The sequence below is a fragment of the Dermacentor silvarum genome, chromosome 3 (assembly GCF_013339745.2).
Source record: "Dermacentor silvarum isolate Dsil-2018 chromosome 3, BIME_Dsil_1.4, whole genome shotgun sequence".
Lineage (NCBI taxonomy): Eukaryota > Metazoa > Arthropoda > Arachnida > Ixodida > Ixodidae > Dermacentor > Dermacentor silvarum.
In genome coordinates, this window is record NC_051156.1 from 210392967 (window position 1) to 210418898 (window position 25932).

The 25932-nt window shown below is 43.3% G+C and overlaps 1 protein-coding gene across 2 annotated transcripts; it reads right to left on the reverse strand.

Annotated features, from left to right (window-relative positions):
- Window positions 1-1565: 1565 nt before the first annotated feature.
- Window positions 1566-25932, reverse strand: LOC119446597 (pescadillo homolog). Of its 2 annotated transcripts, none has more exons than XM_037711073.2 (15): window positions 25834-25932; window positions 25415-25494; window positions 25157-25310; window positions 24588-24697; window positions 24181-24308; window positions 23393-23526; window positions 23190-23306; window positions 20728-20784; window positions 19897-19983; window positions 19083-19213; window positions 16653-16778; window positions 15126-15304; window positions 9592-9705; window positions 4231-4601; window positions 1566-1661 (listed from the first exon to the last, which is right to left on the reverse strand). In XM_037711073.2, exons 1-15 carry the CDS (start codon window positions 25855-25857, stop codon window positions 1596-1598), a joined length of 1878 nt encoding a protein of 625 aa, XP_037567001.1. In that variant the 5' UTR covers window positions 25858-25932; the 3' UTR covers window positions 1566-1595. The 2 variants fall into 2 exon arrangements, with proteins under 2 accessions (XP_037567001.1, XP_037567000.1); XM_037711072.2 differs by having other exon boundaries at window positions 4231-4604.

The window sequence follows — 25932 nt, forward strand, 5'->3', positions numbered from 1 at the left end:
GGTGTTTTGTGGCTAAAGCGCCCTTAGGCGTTGATGCACCCACGCTGACGCCTGGTGGCACGTCTCCTCCATCACGACTACCAACGTCGATGACCATGAGCAACCGTCGTGCATATGGAAGCTGCACTACGCTGCACACGCTAGCACAACGCGAAAGACGAAGCACGTAACTGACACACTAATACAACGCGCAAGACAAAGCACGTAACTGAATCGTCACCGAGTCAAATCAGCGCGTACAGCGCGTCGTAATTGCAGCCTCCGCGATCAACTTCAGAAACATTTTCAGAGCTAATTGCGGAGGCCACGCTCCGCTGTGCTGAGTACGGTGAACGCCACAACCAACGCCACCTAGGTGGCGTTGGTAGTGCTTCTTGATGCCAGCGTCCCTTCGAATGCTGGCATCGAGGCGTCGTAGTGCTGAGACCACCGAAGCGTTCACTGTCGGTGCGCGTTAGTGTCATAATGCAGTACTTCTCTTTTCTGCTCGTAGGCGGCGGCACCGCCCCGAGCTAGAGCGCGGGTACACGGAGGAGTGTTAGATATATAAAGCGCGTCTGTGTAGCTCTCTGCAAATGCGTTTGTGGCGCAATAGGTTAAACGCTCGGCGATCTATCGTCGCGGACCGAGAGGTCGTGGGTTCGATTCCCAAATTTTGCATGTTTGTGGAACTTTTAAAAAGAAACATTGGGATAACATAAGGATAACGAAATTTTGATTAAGCATTTAGCATAAAAGAAAACAAAAATTGTGTCTAACTTTATCGTTATACTTGTCTTGTCTAATTTGAGTGGAGGGTTTTCACACTCCCGAACTCAACAAGTTGCTCCACTTCAATACGGCTTCTCGGCAATACATCAATAAGAAGTTGCTTGAGAAACACCCCTCCTATTCCAGTCCCTTTGAGCATTTCATGAAAGTGCTCAGTTACAAAGTAATTGCCCTCCACTCTTGTGGAATCAGATGCTGGAAGGTTGGTGAGTACAAGGACAAATATTGTAACACTGAGTGAAGTATTACTCAGGTACACTTGGTAACCACACTTGAAAGGTCAAAAAGGCTTATGCTTTGTTATAAATGTCCTGACAGAGGCTACATCTTATTACCCTACAGAAATCCATGCTGCCTTTGCTGCATTTGTACAGTCGTCTCACGTACCCAGCCAAGAATGTGCCTGCTTTCCTAAAGTCTATCAAAAGAAAATGACGCTGACATGATGTACAGTGCTCGGCGATTGAAACGCGATCTCGAACAGCACGGCGGCCGCCGCTTGTTGTGCCACTGGCGATTGCTGAGGGCGCTGAATGCAGTTACGATGCATGAGAAAGCTTCTCGCTTTCATATGACACAAAAATGCATCATCTCAGTATCACCAACGCCCACCGGTGGCGCAAAAAAGTTCTGACTGCCATGTTGTCCGAGATCACGTTTCAATCGCCGAGCACCGTACTTTAGCAAACACATCTGCTGGTGCGTCTCAATTTTCAGCGAATGTGTGTCAAATGGCTATTGTCCTGAAACAGTGTTTACAATGTGAAAACAGCCATTTCCTCACAGTGTCCTACTATGTTACAAGAATGAGCCCCATGAGTTCTTTATTTCTTTTTTGCCTTTTTTGACGACTTCTTTATCTCCTCCCTCTTCTGCTTCAATGCTGCTGCCTGTAATGCACACACAAAAGTGAGAACAGTCAGTCTGAGTAACACAAGAGCACAATCAAGTAACTACAATTCCGAGCTGACACGGAAGCTATAAAAGCATTGAAGAAATGAACTTTACTTAAAAATTATAATCTCTAGTAATACTAGTAGCGAAGGGATAAATACATGCCTTGCTTCATAAGAAACTACAACTCCAGCGATAGCCATACCCAGTAGAATGTAGAATGCTAAACAAGTTGTGCCGATGAAGTGCCCAATCCCCCCTCCTCCCTCCTTATTTCTCGGGTACCCAAGTGCATGTACTACATGCATATCTGCCAACCTCAAGACTTTCAAATTCGTAAACTCGTGACCGGGGGAGGGGGGCACGGGAATTCTGCCGAGGAGTACGACTTCAAACACACTTGTCAGTACTGATAGAGTCTAGTACTGACGAGGCTTTGAGCACGCCATCACACTTCGCAGCCGTAGCGCTACGGCTACTAAACACCGGAGTGCCGGAGTCGCACTGCGCCCGATGCAGCAGCACGTCACACACACACACACAGAAAAAAAGCAAGGCCCACAAAACAGGTCATACTCGCGAAAAAAGCCTAGCGAAGGTGACAGGCGAGACGACAAGCCACAGCCTCCAATACAGAAACTGTGCCTGCCGCATCAACCCGAAATCGCCGTCATCTCTGGGGCGCCACTTGCGTACAGATGGGTCTCTATGTTGAGAGTAACTACAACCAGTGTCTTCTGGCCATAGTCAGGTCGTCGAATGACCCGATGACGAAGGCAACGTCACAGAGTGAAAAATGTCCTTACTCTGCAGACAATAAAGGTTACGGCGCACATCCCAATCTCTATGCACCCTTATGTAAGTGGCGCCCCTGCCCACAAACAACGGTGTGACTTTATTAGGAATTGAAAAAAAAATATATGTCGCGAATATAACCACTTTTCCGTAAAAATTGAGCCGACATTCGTAAAATTGTAAGACGGGTCCAAATTCGTACACTTTACGGAAAATTCGGAAGAGTTGGCAGGTATGACTATATGTGACCTCGTGGGAGCATAAACCGAATCAGATTATGGGGCTTAATAACTAGTTAAATGATTTGCATATAAAGCCAAGGGACATTCAGTTTCCCCAATTCTTTTCACACATTGATAGATAACACTGTGACATTATTCTGTCTTGCATTTATCAAAGTGCTCTTTGTCAGCACAGTGGGAGGTTACGAAGGTAGTGCATACATGTCCTGACGCACTGCTGTAATGATGCAGCTGTTTGGTTCATAATGGTTTAAAGAAAGAAAGGGTAGTCAACAATTCTGTTTCTTGCCGTGAACTAAAGAGTCTCTGCCTGAACAACTCAATCTCTCAGTGATTGTACACTGCAAAATTTGTTACAGAATTTTTATCTGAACGCTTATGTTTACGTGTAATCAAATGCTTGGAACACTAGCATGCTGATCGTGCATGCCGCCAGAACTGTACGTGCGTTGCTTTGCCCATGTTGCTTTGGTGGTTTGTAACATTCCATGCAAATTCCGCACCAAAGTGTACAAATCTCGAACACTAACTACACAAATGTCACATGCTGAGAGTACCGCACATTCATACAAAATTTCTTTTCACCAGAAAAAAAAAATGCACGATGCAGAGAATTCACAGCAGAAATGTACAATGAGTCAAAGTGAAATACCTTCGACGCCAACTAAGAAATGTTCAAAGGATGCAGTAACGTGATAAAAACAAATATTTCATGGCTACTAAATCTTGTTACACAGGGTGTTACTTTTTTAAACTTCCCTATGGAGGTTTTTCTAGCAATTAAAAATTTTGACTGATCAACCACTCTCACACTAGATTCAATCAATGCTAAACAAGGTCCTAATATGTGCCACAATTGGGTGGGGCAGCTTGAGTAATTGTTGGCGTAAAACATGTGCATTGTTTTCATACATGGGGGCAGTTTCAAAGAAAGGAGGTCAAAGTCCTAGTAACTTGCAGGTTTAAAGTATATGTACAAATGCCAATGCAGTTTTGTTGACGTACTGCACACAGTTGGCCCTATCAGGAGCCTTGGTACACTTTGACCATGACTATTATTGCTGAACAAATTTAGAGAGCCAAATGAAGGGTGAAAATTGATATCCAATCAAGCCAGCAAGCAATATGTCGCGTTCATGTGATTTCTAGACCACCAAAGCAAAAATGAGGCATGGCTTATGTGGTGCTTATGACTATGGCCACTGCATGCAGCTGAACTGCTTGTGCGGTCAGCTTTCATCACGAGAGTTGCAGAGTAATGTATGTTGTGCAAGTTGCCACGTGCTGCAGTGACGGCACCTCATTTTTGGCTGATTGCGTGTCAGTGCTACAACAACGCATGCAGGCTTGGAGGGCAAATCGTGAACAGCATTTGTCAAGCTGTTCCAAGTGACCACGGCAAGATGGCACCGAATATTTCAGCAAATCATAAGAAGTAATTGACTGTGTGGTGACAGGAAGTTAATAGCTCATATTTAAATCTGATCACGTTTACCACATAAGTCCAGCATGTGAACTTGCGGCTTACCTCGCGAGCTCGCCGTTTCTGGCCGAAGACAATCTTGTCGTAGAGCCGCTTGTGCTTTTTGGGGATCATGAGAACGGCGAGGCGTTTCTCCTCGCTCTTGATCCTCTGAGCCACCTTTTCGGGGTCCTCCCGAATGACTGTGGCAGCCTGCACGCCAATGAGGGGTTTCTTGGGTGCAACAGCAGGCTCGGGTTCCATGGGTGGCTGCTTTCTTTTCTTCGCTTCCTTAGAACGCTGCTTTCTGCTCGCGCTCTTCTGAACCGCTTCCTCATCATCGTCGCTGTCTTCCTCCTCCTCGTCTTCACTGTCCTCCTGCTGATCGACTCCACTGTCCTCGCCACCACTCTCTTCCTCTTGCTCGCCTTCCGATTCTGCTGAGAAAGAATGCGATTGGGTTGCACTGAACTATCTAGCGGTCATTTAAATTTTAGCACAAGCGGAAAGGTCTAGGACTGTCACTCTGACAACGCATAACTGTGATCAGCAGTAACAAACCATGCAGCATCGTTAAATGGATGCAAAAGAGAAATATTAAGTTTATATAAGTTTACAGAATGCACTTATGGATTGCAAAAGGTCAGCTGTATTGTGAGTGGAGGCTCAGTATACAATAAAGGGCATAAAAATGAAAGACATGCGGTGATGCCGCCCTAAAATTCCTACAACAGCTCTCTTTTTGGTATTTCACAGTGCCTGCTCGCCATGCTTTGTCACTTATTTACCAATTAAAAAGGATTGCGTAGCATTGAGCAAGCAAATGCAAAACTTGACCATCCACCACTTCCATTCTTTGCATTACCATGTGCTACAACAAAGAACCAAAAATTTGAAGACAGTGCAGTGCACAAAACGTCCTTTTTTCCACAATGCATCACTAGCAGTGTTGGACCAATGTTTTCTCAAGTTTCTCTCATCATGCAATACAGGACAAAGCTAAGTGGAACATCCATGCATATTCTGACAAAGTTTGAGGATGAATATCTTGGAAATTATGCTAGTCTCAGGATTATTATACTAAGTAGACATGTTAATTAGTTATTCTTTGACTGCCACACATTTCCTGATATTCACAGCTGCTAGTAATGCAGTGCCTAAACAGGCTGTTATATCCACTGCAGTGTCCTTATACATTTTGGCTAGGAATGCTCAAATTATTCAAAATTTCAAATAAAGATCCTTTGCTATTAGATTCAAGAATTCATCATTTGAACTTTTCATATCTTCGTTTCTGTTCAAATATCAGAAACATCAAGTTAACAACCACAAGTGAAACTTACAGTGAGAAAGACGGACAAAAATGTGAAGAACAGTGTCAGAGGCAGGAGTTCCTGAGCAAATGCATGGAGCAACTAACTCCCCGGACAATAATTCCCACTCATTCAATGAGTACGCCTCAAAATTAGGCAAAAGCAAGGTTAAGCAGTTAAGCGAACATCCAGTTGTGAATGACATTGCACATATCAAATAATGTAAGGCAAGCCTTTTCTTTATGGCACAGACTCGATGCAACCTTTCTATATTACATTGTTTAGAAATCAGAAAATATTCAGTATTCAATTTGATATTCAAAAGTAATCTTTATTTAATAATTGTATTTGCTTTGATCTGGTAATTTTACTATTCGCACACTCAAATTTTGGCTGTTCCAAATAGAAGCACATCGTACATACATGTATATAACCTATGCGTGCACAAACACATCCATACACCTTATAAGCTGAATTCGCGACTCCAAGTAATAGCTTGCCACCTAGTGGCCGCACCACAAACCAGCCAATCAAAGTTCCACCTTGAAGCGAAAGAGTGTCTCCTATCACAGCACGCCCTGAATGCTTCGTAGTTCTCAAATCACCTTGATGCTGTGCGCATAAGTACGAAAAAATCTTTTTTTTTTTTAAATACGGATGCCGAAAGACTTTTGCTGTGTACCATTATACTTGTCATCGCAGTGGAAAGATAGCAATGTATCGTTTGATTGTTTCCCTAAAGAAGCAGACAACACGCATCGGAGACGTATAAGGAACTTGCACATTGGGCAAAGGTGACTGACACTATGATGGTATGTGCAAAATATTTCACTTGGGACAACTTCTTTCTTTCCGGTGAGTAGACCATTGCTTTCTTTTCACATATTTTAAATACCATGAGGGCGTATTAAGTCGCGGATTTTGCTTTAGTTTAGGCAGGCATTTTAATAAATTATAGTGATGTACGCTTAAGCTTCATTTGGTTTCGTTAGTTTAGTTTTCTGCTCCAGCATTAATGCTACTAATACAGAAATATTCTCGCTAATTTACTTTTGTCTTCAGGCATGACTAGCATGAACGATAACTAGCTAGGAAGGTCTGACGTTGATCATGACATGTTATATGCCGCGAGGCGACATATCATTTTGATAGCATGCTTTAGTTTAGCGGTGTAAGCAGGAGGTGCTGGAATTCTCCTTCAAGGCAGTGAGTTGTCACTTTATTCGCTTGCAAGAAATTAAGAAGCATTGAAAACAATGCTCGTTCCAGCTCTGGAGCATTCAACCTGCCCACAGTGCCGCCAGTTTGCGTTCTGACACTGTGCACACAGCTAAATTTCATTACAAATGGTGCAATTCATTTCGAAGTCACGCATTTACACTAATAATAGTGACATGGCTCAAAAGAAAACCCTCACTTAGAGCCATCACGGTACCCTGAACATTTTACGCAGTTGAACCTTTATATCAGCAATTTATATCAGAAAAAATCAGCAATTTTCTTTGTTACAATGAAATTTCATTGTATTGAAATTCGGCCTTTTATGCCAATAAGTACAGTCGCCAATGGATGTCTCTTACACAGAAGGGGCCGCAAAATGTTCTGAATTATTGGGCAAACGAAAAAAAAACGAACTTGAATGAGAAAAAGAAAAAAATCACTTTGGCGAATTTGAGAGTCGGCGACAAAAGCTACGGTTACATGCCGTGTTGACGATATCTTCACATTCCAGCCATGCTTTCGCGTCTACTCTGCCGCCCCGGCTGATAGTGTCGCCCGCAGTTAGCTGATGTTATCCTCAAAAGCACAGGCAGCTGGGAGCAAATGCTGCATCTGTATCTCCGAAATGCAAGTTTACGCAACCTCCAGTACTCAAAGCACATGCCGCCACACCATATCGGCACGCCCACTGTATGCACACACGGCAGATTACTTCTAAAACAAGGCACCTAGGCTAGATTTCTGCCGTCCTCGACTGCGCTTACCTTCTCTTGGTATCCACTCTGTAACTCAAATAGCCCACTGGTTATCTACCCTACGCATTACATGGCCTGCCCAGCTTCATTTATTTCTCTTAATGTCAGCTAGAATATCGGCTATCTCCAGTTTGCTCTCTGATCCACACTGCTCTCTTCATGTCTCTTAACGTTAGGCCTAACATTTTTCATTCTATCGCTCTTTGTGCGGTCCTTAGCTTGTTCTCGAGCTTCCTTGTTAACCTTTAAGTTTCTGCCCCATGTGTTAGCACTGGTAGAATGCAATGATTGTACACTTTTCTTTTCAACGACAGTGGTAAGCTCCTAGTTAGGATTTGGCAAAGCCTGCCATATGCACTCCAACTCAATTTTATTCTTCTGCAAATTTCCTTATCATGATCAGGGTCCCCTGTGAGTAGCTGACCTAGATAAACATACTCATTTACAGACTCTAGAGGCTGACTGGCGATCCTGAATTCTTGTTCCCTTGCAGGCTATTGAACATTATCTTTGTTTCCTTGCACATTAATCTTGAACACGAGTCTTACACTTTCTTGATTAAGGTCCTTAATCATTTGTTGTAATTTGTCTCCATTGTTGCTGAATAGGACAATGTCATCTGCAAACCGATGGTTGCTGAGACATTAGCCATTAATCCGCACTCCTAAGCCTTCCCAGTCTAAGAGCTTGAATACTTCTTCTAAACATGCAGTGAATAGCATTGGAGAGATTGTGTCTCCTTTCCTGACACCTTCTTCATAGGTGACTTTCTACTTTTCTTGTGAAGAAGCAATGTAGCTGTGGAATCCTTGTAGATATTTCCGGAGATATTCACGTATCCCTCCTGAACTCCTTGATTACGCAATGCCTCCAGACTGCTATCTCTACTGTATCAAATGCCTTTTCATAATCTATGAAAGCCATAGAGAGGTTTATTATACTCCGCAGATTTCTCGATTACCTGACTGATGACATGGATGTGATCCATTTTAGAATAACCCTTCCTGAAGCCAGCCTGCTCTGTTGGTTGATTGAAGTCATGTGTTGCCCTGATTCTATTGAAAATTATCTTGGTGAATATTTTATACAGTATTGAAAGCAAGCTAATGGGCCTGTAATTTTTAACCTGTGTCGCAGAAAATTCGGCGTCGGCGTGCGATTTCGGCGGGTGGCAGAGAAAATCATCCCCAACCACACAGGCCCTCCATATATATTTAGGTACATGTATATGCCACGCCTTCTTCTTTGACATGCGGTATATGTGGGTTATATAGCCACACCATTCTATTATTAATGTTGCTCATACCTTGTCTTGCATTCTTGGCAACGCTATTCCTCGGAATTTTGAGAATGACAATCCAAAAACAAATGTCACGAAACAAAACACCCACAGCGCATGTTTTTTATGTTAAATCTTCTCAGACTGAAATATTAAAAGCACGAAAAAAAAAAAAAACGTACACCTAAAAATTATGCAATTTTTTTTTGGCAGCGGCTGTGCAATATTCTCCGGGATAGCCCCACGCAAGAGGCCGCGTTTCTATACCCGAAAGCTCGCCTTCGTGCATAGCGTTCGCCGCCAGTGTTTCCCGGTAACCGTTACGGTTGCTTAAGCTGCAGTTGTCGGGAAGGATGAGAAGCAGTCAGGGATCTTTGAATGCTATCGCGTTCCACTCTTAAAAGTGAAGCTTAAGCTTCCTCCAATTCTATTTATTAATTTTTTTATTTCATACATACATACTGATTTTTCAGTTCTCTAACGTCTCCCTTCTTATGGATTAGTATAATGTTGGCATTCTTCCAGTTCTCTGGTACACTTGAAGTCATTAGGCATTGCTTGTAAGGGCCGCAAGCTTTTCAACCATTATACCCAGCCTTATGTAGTTGTGTACATGGCGTGAGCTATTCTTGCTCTGTGTCATGACGAGACAATAATGTTGACGACGCCAGGTCTGGTATTGTAAGATGACTTCAGTATCAAATTAGGATAGCATATATAAGTGTTTCCCAACGTCCACACTCGCTAAACATCATCCCTTTACATAGAAAAACATATCATGGAGTTTCTACAAGTTTGAAAATATGTGTCAGTACTAATCTAAGTTCTGCAATCCTCTGCTTGCAATTGTGCTACTCACCTGGAATGTCATTGCTGTCCTTGCCCTCCTCAGCAGTGTCGTCGTCTTCAGCAGTGCCTTCATCTTCAGCCGTGCCTTCTTCTTCCATGCTCTCCACTTCACTGACCACAGGTTCTTCCATTCCCACGGCAGATTATGAAAATGAAAAAGCAGTATGTTTTAATACCTTAAAGCAGGGGTTCTCACTACTTCAGACTTCGCAAACCTTTTGGAGCCATCACCGATCACTCAAGAACATTCTCAACTACATTTTCTGTATGAATAAGTATGAACCAAACAAGGGCCACAACTGGAACACACCATCTTTGGCTGCCAAAGCACATTTCAGATGCTTTATACACGCTATTTGCAATTTATTGTCAATGAGGGTTCTATTCAACTTGAATTTCAATATAAAAAAAAGGGACACTAGGAGTCAAGCCTTGTTCAAGGTACATCAAACCTGTCTCTTGTTTTTGATTTGGTCTCAGTCACTTCGAGGAATGTGGCTTTAGATATGTCATCACATTCTGACTCACTAGAATTTTCTTATTTGCTCAACGTGTCTCAAAAGGACAAGCATGTCACAGACACTCCTGTGTGGTGGCCCCACAGACCCCCTTGAATCCTTATTGAGAACAACTGTAGGTCCGTAGATTTCAGGAGAACTGCCCTAAGGCAGCTACAAAAGGTCTCGTCCACTGCTAGGATAGTCCTGAGCTCTGTTACAGGAGCGAGGTGGCACTTGCTGAGACCAGGGGCAGAGAACACCCCTATAGATGAGCCAGTGGCCGGCTTTGTTCTCTACGAAATGATGCAGTGTAACAACAAACGGCACCAAAAATCCTGTGTGCAACAAAGATATGCCTTCATGCGCATAGCTCCTTTATTAAAGTGCGTTTGCTCAGTTAGCTTCTTGCAGACTCAGGTGTGCCAAAGAGTTTCCAACAAAAATTACTTGACGGAACTCTGGTGTTAGTGTCTATGGAAGTTGCAAGTATGCATGTGGCTTTGCCTAAACATTGCCCTTCTCATTTCAAACAGCTACAAAGTGATCATTTTTAACAAAATATTGTTTCATAAATGCCACAATCCGCAATGATTATGCACATGCACAGAGGCTAATTGCCTTGTGATGTTTAGAAAACTATGAGTGTGTGGAAATTAAGAAAGGTTAAGCGTAATAAATACTGCCGCAAGCACGAAGATTCAACAAAGCCATGTAGTATTAACCATCATTTCCATGGTAGCTGAATGCTTTTTTTTTTTGGCTTCATTGCCTGTTAGCTTTACGTATACAGTTGACTTCCGTTAGAACGGACCCTCATAATGCGACAAAAAATGTCCGTTTTATCCAACGTCCGTAATATCCAAAACTTTGGTCGCGATGTCTAACAATGTTATTGCAAAGAGTGAGTGACGCACATCCAATAAAAAATGTAAAAAAAAATCATCGCAGTTTTTTCTGAAAGGCAAAGCATCGATTGCAATAGCAAATTAGTAAACAGCTATACGAAGTAAGGATAGCAGATTTATTGGCTGTATAAGTTGTAAATATTCGCTTACTAATTAAATTAACAAGCACGCTGTTACGCACGCACAGGTAAACATGAGCACATCTCGCTCGATGACCGTGGAAAGTCTCTGTCAAAACGCTGCAGTCAGGAAGTGCGGCGGGAGCAGCGAGCGAACTAAATGACGAAAGCACAGCACATATAAAGCTACCGGCACTGAATGCACTTTGTACTTTCAAAGTAAGATTGCTTTCAAGATATGGCACCCAGCCTTTCCGTGAGCAGCCACCGCTGGAGGTGAACGCCCCCTCGTGCCTCGCGCGCAAAAGAGACGGCGCGCTTCCGCCCCGCTTTCCTACCTCACGTGAGCGAGCGATTGAGGCCTGCGATTGTTGGCTGACCCTCGCAAGTCTGTTGTCAGCCCGTGTCGACACGGCATAAGTACTCTTTATACGCCCGATTTTGAAAATAATTGCCTGCTAATTTCGTCCGCTGTAGCAGATAGTCCATTGTAGCACGGTCCGACTTCATTGAATTAATGAAGAGCAAACTAAGGTTGAAATGTGGTCCGTTACATCCGAAAGTCTGTTGTACGCTGGTCCGTTGCAACAAGCGTAGACTGCGTTACAACGAGCGTAGACTGTATAGTCGTACTTTTGTTTCTTGTTGGAAAAGTGAACCAAAAATTGGCAGCTGGCATGATAAAGAAAACATGCTTTTTTCCAAGGCAACCAACAGGTTGTCGTTCTGTTGTGTCAATGCAGAGATGCTGGAGTACAAATATGTGAGGAGCTACAGTACTGTATTTACTCGACTGAAACGCAAGTTTTTTTTATGATTGAAGTTGCCTTGAACTCGACCCTCACGTTACATTCAAGTAACAGCGAAATTGACCATTTTAAAACAAATATCCTAAATTCCGAGGTTTTTAAGAAGTTACATTGGCAACCTGTACCATTATGTCTCGATCCAATCCATAGACAAGTCGACCAAAGTCAAAACTTCTTTTTTAATGGAATCAACACCATTTTCGCTGTGCTTGTGACTGGTGTTACAGTTACAGTGCTGCAGTACCCTGCATCCTTTCACGCTTCCGACTTCGTTCATTCGCAATGTTATGGCGACGCAGTGCGTTCCATATGACACCCGCTTAGACAGACAAACAATTTTGATGGCCGAGATGGTGGAAATTCCGCCTCAGTTCGGCGGCTCAATGTCAATGAGTTGACGATTCGCGGGTCTAGCAGGAGGCTCTCTTCAAATGTGAAGCCGCTCGGAAGGGCTTTTGTGGACTTCATAGTTCTCTACGAAGCCTGGCACTGTCCCCGAATGAAATGGTTGTGCGGTCTTTTAAGAAGTACTAAACTCAACAGAGCTCGCAGAACAGAAGATGACTTGATTCTCAGTGATCACTCTTGAACATAGTTTCACTTTTGCGAGACTTGGCTCATCTTAGCATCAAACCCGTCTAAATATACAGCCGACAACGCTCTTGGCACTAATAGCGAGCTTGGCACAGTACCAGAAACACTTGTCGGGGACGCTTTCGGCACCGATTCACGTGAAATTTTGTGAAAGTGATCGCCCAAAAATACCGCCCAAGGAAAGCTCTGTCTCCTCTCCTCAGACGATGATAAGTGGCAACTTTTTCAAATCATGATTCCTTGAATAAAGGTACCATTTCTTTTCCTGTTCATCTCACATTACTTTTGCGGTTTTCTTTTTTTATTCCGCGTGACTGGAAGAATGTGGACCCTCGTGTTACAATCGCGGTCGCATTACATTTGAGTAAATACAGTAGGTCAGGTACGCCTGATAGTGTATGGAGTGAACTAGTCTTAATTAGCAAAGCACCTGTGGTCTGTGACTAGCGGCCATCTCATCTCCTGTTGGCGTGCAGGCTGAGAAAGCTATTGAACAATGGGACAGCATCGTCTTTATTTGCGCAGAGCTCATGATAAATACTATTCTTTTAGAGCTCAGAGAAATATTTCACCCCTTCGCTAACAAAAACAATTTGTTAAAGAACCTGAGGGCAGTTTTCACCAAAAATATCTGAATGGGTTTCCAAGGTTCCTTCAGGTTCATCTTAATGCGAGTAGTATATTGTGTACAGACTCATAAGCAACATCTAGTACGCATATCGTGGTTGAAATCACCGAAACTGCTACTGCTATGCATTCCATGTGGCTGTGTTCATAATCGCAATCTGGTTATGACTCACAGTGAAACAAACATGGTGACACCAGGCAATAATAACGAGAATATGGTAAGCCCTCATTGATATGTGGACAACATTCCAGTTGCGGCCGGTTTTCTGTTCCATTCGAACAGCGATTCAATAAATACTTGGGATAAAGTTCACCTCACGCCTTCCCACAAGTGGTGGCCTTGGACGCTTCTCGAACTGCAACATTCTGAAGCAAGTTTCCCAAAAGTGGTGACTTCCAGACACGACAACAACGCGCCACCTCCTCATCCCTCCTCGACACTTGTGTTACCACTTGTGGGAAGGCATGAGGTGAACTTTGTTCCACATATTAAGTTCATCGCTGTTCCAATGGAACAGACAACCTGGTGCACTGCTGGCACTGCTGTCCGGATGTTCTTTCGCGTGCCACCTGGTTTGTGTGAGGAGAGCATGTGGAGAACTTCGCTGTCATCAACCTGGCAATGACGGCTCACTGTAATACAGTAGAACCTTGTTGATACGTTGTGGAAAAAAACGGGAGAAAGAAACGTACGAACTGGGAAAATGTATGATCCAAAGTCACCAGAAAATTTGGTAGACTCAACTGTAGTTGACATCGACGCAATTTCGCAAAGTGTGGCGCGAGACACCCACGCGCGCCGAGCTTACATTTGCACTCCTCGAATTCGGCCAGGGTTCGCAGCTTCTTCAAGCGGGGCATTTTGGCGGGAAAGTTTTGACTTGCCCACTTCGCACGAATCATTGCGGCACGAGATGCCGACAGGCGTCAAGCTGGTGGGGCCAGCTTGACACCAAGTGTTGGTGTTTTCCTATTGTGTAGCGTTTTACGACGGTGACGGGAAACCGAAACGAAATCAAGCTGGTGAACGAAGCCAGAGTACGATGCCACCAGAGCAAAACATGACGCTCACTTAGCGCCAGCTGCAGCAGAAAACGGCTGTGTTTGGGTTATTGCCTAATAAAAGCATGCAGTACGCTTCCAATGGCACAATGCCATGCGTGCTGTGACACAGATAGGTGAAGATGCTTATCGAGCTCGGGTTGGAGGCGATAGCTGTGAATGCGGCATGGTATGACCTACAAGGACATTTGCCGGTACTGGAATAGAAACCGAGTGCACAATGGCATTCTCACGTGACATGGGTGGGCGAATACTGCACGGAAGCTGCTGCAGCGAGTGGCTACTGTTCTCAACAGTGTGCATGGGACCAAATGGGACCTAGCAACAGGAAATTGTATCATAAGACTGGAGTTTGACGATGTACTGAACGCTGGTGCCGACTGTGTTTTGCAAGATCCTATCAACCGGTAAAAAAAGAAGCGTAACTGTAGTGGGTCATTTTCTGAGTTCTCGAGTGGAAACGTTGGCACTGGGAAATCATACAAAACGGAATCATGTCATCAAGGTTCAACTGTAATATAATTTAAGTGACTGCCTTTATAAATGCATGCTTGCTTTATTGGCCTTCACCATGTGTGTTCACCTCTACACTCACACCATAACCATCTCACTTTAGCAATGACCCTATCGAATTGTGTATCCAACCACATGCTCCATACACAAATGAACCAATCAGTAATTTACTCTATCTGCATGGGGACAAACTTTTTTTCTCAGCCTTTTGAGTAAACAGCAGTGACATGTACCAAAATTCTGGTAAAAATTAAGTACACTTAACAAACACAAGGAAAACTTTGCATTCAGAAATATGATGCGCTTCCCAGATTTCAGCGACTTGTAACATAGAACAATGGTATCAGCACAACGCCATGGTGTGACATCATCAGTGAGCATGATTGTCTAGAACGCAAAAAGAGATAGTACTAACCTTCGCCACGCTGTAGTCGAAGCATGGCCTGCCTCTCAGGGGGAACATAGTCTCCCTCTTTCTCTTCCACAAATGGTGACAGGTGTGGGGGCAAAACCTCGCCCATGAAGTAGTCTTGTTCCGGGAGGAGCTTGCGGTAGTTGACGCAATCGTACACCCATTGTGGTTGCACGTAGTACCTGCATCAGGTACACGTCAGTGTTACACCTGCAATACTTAGAACATTTTACAGTAATATCTCGGTAATTTAAAATCTCTCAATTCAAACTGATCCGATGCACCCAGCAGATTCATACACATGGCAACAAACTATCGTAAGATCGAATTATTAGAACTGTGCAATGGTGATTTCTAATAAAATTTCTCGCTCTCACAGACCGCCTTTTGGGCAAACCTGAGCCCAAAGCCAAAGTAGAATGTGTCACTAGTCAATGTAACAACTCGTGTTGCGGAAATTTACCCCTTTAGCTTTGCGTGATAGGTTAGGCACACAGTGCATGCACCACCTCTCCATGGAACTGGAGAAAATATAATGATGCAGTAAAGAATTAGGCATTTAAGGCGTACCGCATCACCACCAAATTACCATCGTTAAGTGCTGTGGCGTTATCTGTCAGGCACATAGTTTATGGGGCACACCAGTGTAATTATCGTTCCCTTTGCATTCCCAGCTCGAATCAGCTGCATTCGCTCAGTGATCTGTAATTTCTGAGACAGCGCTGTTAAAAATGCATGGTAAGGCACTAGGCCTCGGTGAAACAGTACAGTCGCAGACCAATAATTTGAACAGCTATGAGAGAATTTCTGACACATTACAATGCGACGTGAGAAATCAGACTCCATCACAGTCCACCTGCACAGCCACATGCCAATTCGACCCCCCGAGCTGACAGTCAAGCAGAACAGCAACATTTTGGTACATAATCACTGCCTCCTCAAAACTGAAAGGAACGGCCTGCGTAGTTAATCCAGTCACAGCTAACTCCACCAAATCAAGGCCCAAGCCAATCCAAGTTTAAGATGTGAAGGACTAAATCTCCGGTGTGGCGCATGAGTTCTGTGCGTCTAGGTTTGTTCCTATATGTGTTAAATTGCGAATCAGTCTTGGGTTGCTTTTTTGACTGCTATTACAAATTTTTATTGATCGCAATCAGCTTTAACGGCGCCAACTGCACCCTCAATGTCTCCATTGAGGAGGCTGAAGATTAAGTGAGGGGACTGTCGGACAATCACTGTTGTGAAGAAACCTGCCATCACACAGCTACTGCTATTTGAAAGCCGTTGGCCTCTGTTTAAGTAGCAGGGGATAGAGATTTGGTGCATTTGGAGACTGTATTGTATGGTGTTGGTATGGTAAGGTATGGAGACTGCATGGTATTTGGAAGGTATTTTTCCTTTTCACCTGCATTGCTGTTTCTGCTCCCCATAGTTATGCGTCTGCAATTTGATATGTTCAATACAAGTTCAAAGTGCAGTGTTGAACATTTGATAAAAGAGGCCGTGCAGCAACAACAAAATGAGCCATACCTGTTTATGTAGCGCTTCTTCACTTCTGGCCTGTCGACAATCTGGTGAGTCACAGTGGGATCTTTTTCGGAGAATGTGGAACCGACGAAGAGTGATTCATCCCAAGACACCTCAGCACCAAAAGAACTGCAGCCAAGTGGAAGTGAAGCATTTGAGATATTCAATCAATTTACCATCTCCACTTCCCCATCCAGTAATATTTATTCCAGTGCACTCCTCTTATGTCCCCAAAACCTAAAAACCTGACAACTGTAACTTCTTACTGTTATGTGTCTGCACTGAGCTTAAAGCTTCAGTCCAGAATACAGGAATATTTTTGCATGCTTACAGTCAAATGCAAACAGTGAAAATCAAGCACTTATAATGGTGGCTTGATGTTAGCATTTAAACAGCAAATATAAGTATAAAAGGGTGTGCTAGGCATAACTAAAGCTACTAGATTAAACATCTTCACTTATTTCTACAGCAGATGAAGCTTGACACAAATGAGCATCCTATCCAGTCACGTCATGTAAGATGATGATGGAACACACTATATGGAACTCTCAAAAGTGACAGCTGAATACAATTTATTTGCCTGTCTATGCAGCAAGCTTTAAAGGGACCCTGAAACAATTTTGACTATTGTGTACAAACGTACTGAGTTGTTAGAGTAGGTTCTTCTGATCATTAATTGACGCATCTAAGCGCTCCACGTAAAGCGTGTAATTTATTATAAGGTTTTAAAAATGTACATCGCTACCGATTGCAGCACGCCAAGCGGCTGATTTTTTTTGCCCAGATGACGTGTTTTGCCCAGAATACGTCACTGGGCCAGTTATCCGATTGGCTGCCCAGGGCGCGTCATCGATAATTTTTCCAACATTATGGTGAACAAATGTTGTTCGTAATAGTTTAAATGTTCGTTAATTTGTTTCTATAAAAAGAAAGTAACAGAAAGAGAATGCACAAGGACATGTATCACTACACAAAAAGCACTTCCGGCCCACAGCAAGTGTCGTCTGCTTGTGTTACAATGTGCTCCGTGTTGACGAGAGCTGCGCGGTCAGTGTTGGTCTTATTCTTTCTTTTCGCAAGCACCATGGTTCGCCCTTGCGTTGTGGGCTGCAAATGTAGCGATCGGTGACATGTCAAGCTGCGACACCGTGCCCCGCTGCAAGGCAGCAGACGAGCGCAGTGGCTGCAGCGCATCGGACTGACGGTATCCAAACGGCGCCAGCATCTACGCGTTTGCGGCCGTCACATCACGTCGAAGGATTGCACAATAGAATTTAGCTTGTCTGGTATTCAGGTGAACGCAAGCATAAGTGTACAGGCCGTTTTACCACGTTTTACGTGATGAACGGAGAGGCAAACGTGAACTGCTTGCACGGTGCAGCCACCTGGCGGCACAAAGCTCAACCAAACACACAGCTAATATAGCAGTAACCAAGTTTTTTCTACTTTGCTGCTGGCTCAAATTTTTGGCAGGAGCGTAATCTTGAACACGTTGTCTTTTTATATGTTTCAAATGTTTTACACTTGGTTACAGGAATATTAGATCTGTATTTGGCTATTTGAGCTTTGCGCCCCCAGATGGCTGGACCATGCATGCCGATCAGGCTGCTCACGTACGTCTACGAAGCTCCTTCATCACAGCGGTATGGAGGGGCTTTATTTTACGCATCTGGATATCCGTCAAAACACCCAGCCCGCCTGTGGTTACCGGAATACCGGACACGCTCGGCGATGCGACGGAATGATCGCAACGCACGCTGCTTGATCGCTCTCGCTGGGGATCGACGGCCGGGCAGCTAGCGGAGAGGTTGGCGAGCCTTCGTGCGCTGGCTCCAAGACAACCGGAAATAGACGAAAACGTACGTCACAACATGACGTAGAGCCAGCGCAGGCGGAGCTTATCCCTGATCACAGGCGAGTGAGTTGAGGAGGAAATGCATGGCTAGGGAGGAGGGTAACTTGTAATCGTCCCTAGCTCTCTTAATATGAGATGCTTCACTTAAATTGTGACGCGAATGTACTACTGTAGCTGCACCCTACGCGTCTACAAAATTTGTCCAAACCGTTTCAGGGACCCTTTAAAGCATCCTACTCTCACTGTTGTACTGACAATAAGGCACAATGTAATGTTAACATAGCATGACAGCCTTTGTGTTGAAATGACATAGTTCAGGGCATAGCAGCAAGAATAACAAGAAAGGTTGTACAAAATATCTTCAGCACAGATCCATGCATTCTCAAGTACACATAACATACACCACATGTTCCATCAAACATAAAATGTTACGCAGAGAAGGCATACGCTTCTACTATAAGAAAGTGAAAGGAAAGGTCTTCCAGTCACCAATGACAACAGTAAAATGAAATAAAATGCTGAAGGGTAGTAGTACTCAAGACATGCGTGAATGCTATGGCAAATCAAATGCATCATACCGCAGCACAAACGTGAGCGATTCCCGAGGCACCTCTCGTCCCAGGAAGACTTTGAGTCCAGAAAACAGGTTCAGAAACTTTTTCTGCTGTTCTTCCTCGCTCTTGATGTCCACATTACTCTCGCCTTCAACCTGAAACAAGAACACAGGCCCCTAAGAAATGGCGTCATGTTGCACAGCTGGTTAAGACACTGCTTATTCGTGTGTGCAAAGGCCACTGTGGCATCGTGCAGCGGCAAGTGAGTCTGACAGTGAAGTACTCCACAGCTGTCACGCGCACACCCAGCACATAAAATATGCCACATAATGATGAAAAACAAAGGTAAGTTGATCAGGCAGATTCACAATAGTAGGGAATGTTCCCATACTGCCTCGCAGCATCAGAAGATGCATCCTAGCAAGCAGGGGCAGTACTTCATAGTAGGATATAGTAGTAACAGCACTTGTACCTCACTTACATATTGTTTGTACACAAAGAAGTGTTTGTGTGATGCAACTTGCTAATGTAGTAACCTCTAGGCAGAAGTGCCCGGCCTCTGCCAGCCGTATAACTTCCAGTGTACTTGAATGTGGCAGCGCAAGGACTGTCGACAACATGTCAACGAGGTTGTGAACGGGCGAAGGTTTGGCGTACCAATAACAAGTCCCAACACTCCATGAAGCAGGTACAAGCCATTCAGAATATCACACTACAAGTTCCATCAAAATCCCAGTATCCATTTACCCGATTGAAAGAGCAGCAACAGCATCCCTCTAAGACAATGAAATTTATGGGCAAGTAGGCAATGCAGTAAACAGAACAAAACAAAGCTCACCTCAGGAAAGTCATCCAGCTGAGCTGCATCATCAGCCACAACGCTGGTGAGGATGGACTTGAGCTTGCTGTTCAGGGAAGCAACGCGCTGCACAAGAGGATGATTTTCACACATTCAGGCACAAAATTCAGGATGCAAGTGGCCATCAGGATTGGAAATGTCACATCACAGGTGTAATTCGGCGACAAGAAAGCCTGCTGGAAGTAGAGATTCAATTGCTCCCTCAAAAATTTACAAGTGGACCTCTGCAAGAACAGCCTGTCTGCTGACTGCAGTACCATGTAGGGTGAACTGGAAGGGACCTTAAAGACATGTTAGCCCTACCAGAACATTACCCAGGAAAAAGTGTGCTTAACCTGTCGAAAACTAAACAGAGGTCCTAAAGCTGTTCAGTTTATAAGTATCACAGTTCATCCTCAAAGGCCAACTGCAACAACCACATAAAATGCCAACAACTGGTGAGCGCTGGGTGATTACTGAGGGGCTGAATGCAGTGACAACTTATCACGAAGGCTCTCACTTCCACGTGTTACAAAAATGCATCAGCTGGGTGTCACCAGCCTCCACCAATGGTGCAAAATGTGCCAGCAGCCATGCGCTCCGAGTATTGCGTTTCAAACGCTGAGCACTGTACCTTGGGCTGCAGAGGAAGCTATGTTAAGCCAATGCACCTATTTTATTTTTATGGAATGAGACAGGGACAGAAGCAGTTCATTAAAATAGCAAGTCCTGATTCTCGTGCATTTACTACATGGGAATAAAAATGCTTCATGTTTTTAGAATATGTGCACTGTACAGCAAAATTTTCAACAATGGTAAAACAGTGGTTACCTCTGATACTTCATCTTCATCGTCAGCATCAGTAGGTTGAGCAGGCTCATTTTCCAGCTGCAAACAAAAGACAAAAGCCATGAAACCAGCTGCTCACAGCCCGTTAATCGTCTCTTTGAATACAAAGCTTTTTATATCGGATTTAGCACGTATGTTATTCTGGGAAAATAGAAACAAAATAATGTAGCAATGCCATAAAAAAGGTCCCATCTCAGACATAGCCATTAAGGCAGCTGCATGTAATGAAATAATGTACCTACCTGCGAACCTAATAATGTGCCTAATGCGCAAACATGCATCAGCTAGCCAGGGAAGAGTGATGAACCAACACTAGCGATGAGCATAAACATATGCATGCAGATTCGAAGAAATGGGAAATGAGCAATAGAAATTGACTGGCCAAAATACATGCATTCACACTGAAGTATACCTGCTGCCAAGGTTCGTACAGAATATTTGACTCAAAATTCAAGGACAATTCAAGGATTTCAAGGACGCCAGAGGCTAAAATTCAATAAAAAGGAAACAAGGCTTATTCATACAATAAACTGAAATAGAGTGAAATATAGGCCGAAATTCAAGAAAAAGGAAACAAGGCTTATTCATACAATGAACTGAAATATACTGAAATCTCCATTTTTGACTGTAATTTCTTGGAGCTAAGCACATGCTTCAAGCTCTTCGTGTCTCTTTCTTTAGTTGATTTTCCCATTGTAATGGTGTCAAGTGCCTTCTAGAATGATGGTTAGTAATGTCTGACTTCAGCCAAAAATACTCATTGTGCTAATTGCCAAATGGCTCGAAAATGTAGCCATGATGGCTGTGGTGTGAATCGACTAGCAAAACAACAAAATGGTGGCAAGGCTTGGTTGCCTGATCTGGCTTTGACTAATAATAATGTGTCCATAATGACAACAGTGATTTAAACAAGCCTGCCGTTGGTAGCTGTGGACATGCCACATTGCAATTGTTTAGTGACACTATCAAAAGTAAATATGTAGGATTGTTTCCCGAGAGACAGTGTCTATGGCCTGGTCCCTATGAGAGTTTGGTACTTTGAATGTTCAAGAGTTATCCCCAACCACAGTTTTCAAAGAATCCAAGGAGCTTATTTATTTTCAGAGTTTTAAGGGCCCTTGAATATTTTTTTCCAAATTTAAGGGGTTTCAAGGATTTCAAGGAGGTGCACAAACCCTGCCTGCAACTGTGTCCATAGGTTGAAACAAGAAAATAGCTTGTACAGACGAACCTCGACATAATGAGCATGAATATAACGAAGTAAATCTAAAATTTGGTTGGCTGTGCTTTATTTTAGTGAGTATTCTACTGATATATTGAAAACGAAAATATGCGGGACTACTGGCTACTACAAAGTGAATATTTTTTGCTCACAGCTCGAAATAAGTATTCTGGCACCAAAAATGTCAATTACTACTCAGCAAGAGCAACTTGAAATGGCACATTCTGGATGTGAATGTGTTTTCTAGCCAACACCTCGGCTTGACTGACTAGTAGCCGGCAAGCCAACTTTTCTACTCCGTGGGATCATACTGATTGCACAGTTGCATATTATAACGACAGTGCAAAGTGCCTTTGTAATTTAGCGTTGTTCATTTCTATAGTATGGCACGGCAAGCAGCCGTCAGGCCATCAAAATCACCAGGGAAATCTTTCGTGGCCTGTTGAAAGCATCATGTTCACATTTCTTTTACAGACACCCCAACCACAAATATTTCTTTTTCCGATATCAGGAAGTACGCTTATAATGAATGTAGGATATAATGAAGTTGTTTTCTTGTTGAATGTGACTTTGCTACAACAAGGTTTGACTATAACTAAGCTATACTAGTATCCATTACTAGCATTGGTGAAAGGGCTCCTCGCCAGGTTCTGGCATTGCAAATCGACAAGCGCAGCGTATACATCATGCGCCAGCAATTAGGTCTGAAAAGTATTAAGCAGCAGCAGGGAACGAAAGCAGCTGAAATTTAAACAGAAGCCTGTGTGCCCTTCCACTTGAGGAAGCCCTGCTTCCAGATAGAGTCAAAGTCACATGCACCAATGCCTCTACATGAGACTCACTGCCTTCAACGTCACCGATTAGGGCACATGACCTCGATAAATTATCTAATGCAGAATGCGCAATACCGCCAGTGGGAGTGCACCGTGCAGCAAAAAGAGGAAGAAAGAAAAGGAGGAAGGACTCATGACGTAGATGTGACACAGTCGCTCGGCTCCGGTATGGGTGAAGCCAGGGAAGAAAAGTCAGTTGTGGACACTAGTTGAGGTAGAAGGTGAGTATCAAGGTTTTCAGGGAAGCATGCCTCCGTCGTGTTGCCATGCTCCTCTAACGATAAACTGATTTGAAAAATTCTTGCAGCAAGACACTACCTAGACAGAGCCCTACAACTTCCAGCATTTAGCCAATATTTCCAATGGGGCTTGGCAAGGGGCACACTCACCTTAGGTGGGTAGTGAAGGTTGAGTGAGTGGTACAGCTTGTAATTGACGCAGCCCATCAGTGTGACATAAAAGTCTGTGAAGGTCACCATGATCTTGAAGTCCACATCTACTGGTTGCTAAAATGATAATGAGAACAATAACAGCCGCTCAGCCACAGACACACACACCCACACGCTGGCCACTAAAGAATCAAAAACTTTACCCGGAAGGAAAAATTGTGGGGCACAATCCATGTTACTGTTTGACCCATGATCTCTGCCTGGTAGTAGAAACCTTTGATAGAGACAAACACTTTGCGCAGTGCTCGTGTCTCAATCACGTAGTGCATGAACTCCACTGCAAAGACACAATGCGACTGAATGATGCGAACTAAAAAGACCATGCCTAGCAATCAGTATTAAACTGCAATGAATGTGCATGCATTGACAGGCTTAAACAAAACTGTAGACGAGATAGTGACCAGAAGAGGAAACTTGGGATCTATGCTACTACAGGAAGATAACATGAGACATTCCAAATGTCATGGAGTGCCACACAGCTGCCATAAATGTGCTAGTGATAAGTATAATCAATTAAAGCACAGCATTATACAACTATGCTCGTGGTACTCCAAAATGGCAGATGCAATGTCCCATCCAACCTCCTTGCAAGTTAAGGAGGCAAAAGGTAATTAACCAACATAAATATAAAGAAACCTCCTCAGGGTACACATGTACAATGGCACCCACTTATAGAAGAAGCATTTCATCTGCATTGAGACTTGTAAAAATACAATTTTTCTATTCATTATAAGAGAATGTGGCCAGTACAATGCGTAATGCAGATCTTATGCTTTTAAAAGTGCTCGAATACTAATGTGGTAGTCTCTCCTAACAATGGATAAAGAGAGCACAACAAAATGCAATACAGTGCTGAAATGATCTCTAAAATTTCCTAATTTCCATGTGAAAACTGTCAGTGAACCACACTATTGCTACACTTGCAACTTACCAATGACTCTGCGGCAGAGATGTACAAGGTGTGGTTTCACAACTTTTCCTTTTGGAAATGATGAGAACAGATAACACATAGAGAGAGCATCATCAATGTCCCTCAGTGCATCCACAAATGTAGGGTATCTGGCAGACAAAAGAAACACTTTATCACAATCTTGTAATGATGAAACAGCACAAATTTAGGTCCTAAAATTGGTCAAAGTATTGCTCACAATGGCTCTTCATATTTAAAAAGAAAGACAGGAAAACCCAGCAAGTCTCAATTCAAGCATGCTGAAGATTAAAGCATTGCTCTACGCTCAAAAGCCCTTCTCATCTTTAAAACATGTGGAATGTACAGAAATGCTAGGCAACCACACACATGCTTCCAAAGTGCGCTGTGCCAAAATCATGCAAGCTTACCTCTCCTTCACAATGTGATCAACTCTGTATACAGGTTCATTGCTACGAATGTGCTCAGCAGTGTCTCGCTCATTTTTGCCAATAGCTTTCCTAAGTCTCCTGATGAATATCTGGGGACGTAAAGAACATTTATGTACAGATCCGTAGGTGTAAGAAACTCTTATCTCTTAAGCACAATAAATTTTTTTAGAAATATCAAAGTCCTGCTTAAACAGCGAACTTAAGCAAATGTCTAAGTAATGAAACCATTGCTCTGAAACTTTTTTGGGATGCACATGACTCTAATATCTGGTAATATGAAAGTTGGAATGGTGTGATGAAGTATTAACACTTCCTTCTTCTTTTTTTTTTTTACATGCTCAGATAGCTAAATATCAGTATTATCAGAACTTTCACAAAACATAGGGGTGCTCTGTCAAACAGATCCTGCAAGAGGAAGTTGAGCATAAGGGGCTGGCTATATGAAATGCTTATTACAAGAATTGAGCACTTTCTAAAAGTTTTTTTTTTCTTCCATCAGACTAAAGTGGACGTGAAAGTAAATAATGAATGATATATAGCGTACGTACCTTGAAGTCTCTAAATTTCTGGATGATGGGCTCGTGGGCAATGAACTTGATGTCCTTTACCAGGTAAAAGGTGTTGTGGGCAGAGTTTCCGTGATTGACATGTCGTCGATGTTTTGGCTCTACTGGGTATATTCCCTTCAATATACATAGCCTCCTGCAAAATGACCCCAACGTGAACAATTCATTGTCTTACTTTCGTCACTACACAACTGTTGGCACTCGTTCATAATGAGAAGCAGAAACACAGTTGTCCCTTACCTGAAATCCTTCAATGATAGCTGAAGTTTTCTGCAAGCCCGCCTTCTGCTTATGTAATGTGTGGCAGCTCCCGAAGTTCCCTACAAGATATTTCAGTACAATAAACTGTCACTGGCTGACAATTTCGAAGAATCGTCAAAAACGTGACTGATCAACAAGATCGACAGTCGAAGATCCCGTTCACAAGTTTGTTGTACCTATGTAACGCCGTAAACAACAGAAAATTTCGCGAACAGTTTTCTATATGAGTGAGTAAATGCACTGACACTACATGAAACACCACGGCAGCACGCAGACAACCTTACGGCACATTTCAATATATTACAGAATGACACGCAGATTACTGCATCAGAGTGCCGTTCCGTACCGTAAAAAATGTCAAACATTAAGTGTAGTTAAGAAGAAAGTCTAATAGTTACCTTCTTCTTGGGTTTACGTGCCATCGCAGCCGTCAACACACGTGCAAAGGCTGCGCAAAAATATGGATGTGGATTTGGATGCGGGTGGATAGCCAGGGA

Bases quoted from the DNA above. Each gene is read 5' to 3' on its own strand.
- LOC119446597 (XM_037711072.2), bottom strand. From the start codon at position 25,857: ATGGCACGTAAACCCAAGAAGAAG. The intron at 15,305-16,652 runs GTATGGCTCATT...TACCTGATGCAG, and splicing joins AAGAAGCGCTACATAAACAG to GTACTACGTGCAACCACAAT. The intron at 4,605-9,591 runs GTGAGTAGCACA...ATTCTTTCTCAG, and splicing joins GGACAGCAATGACATTCCAG to CAGAATCGGAAGGCGAGCAA.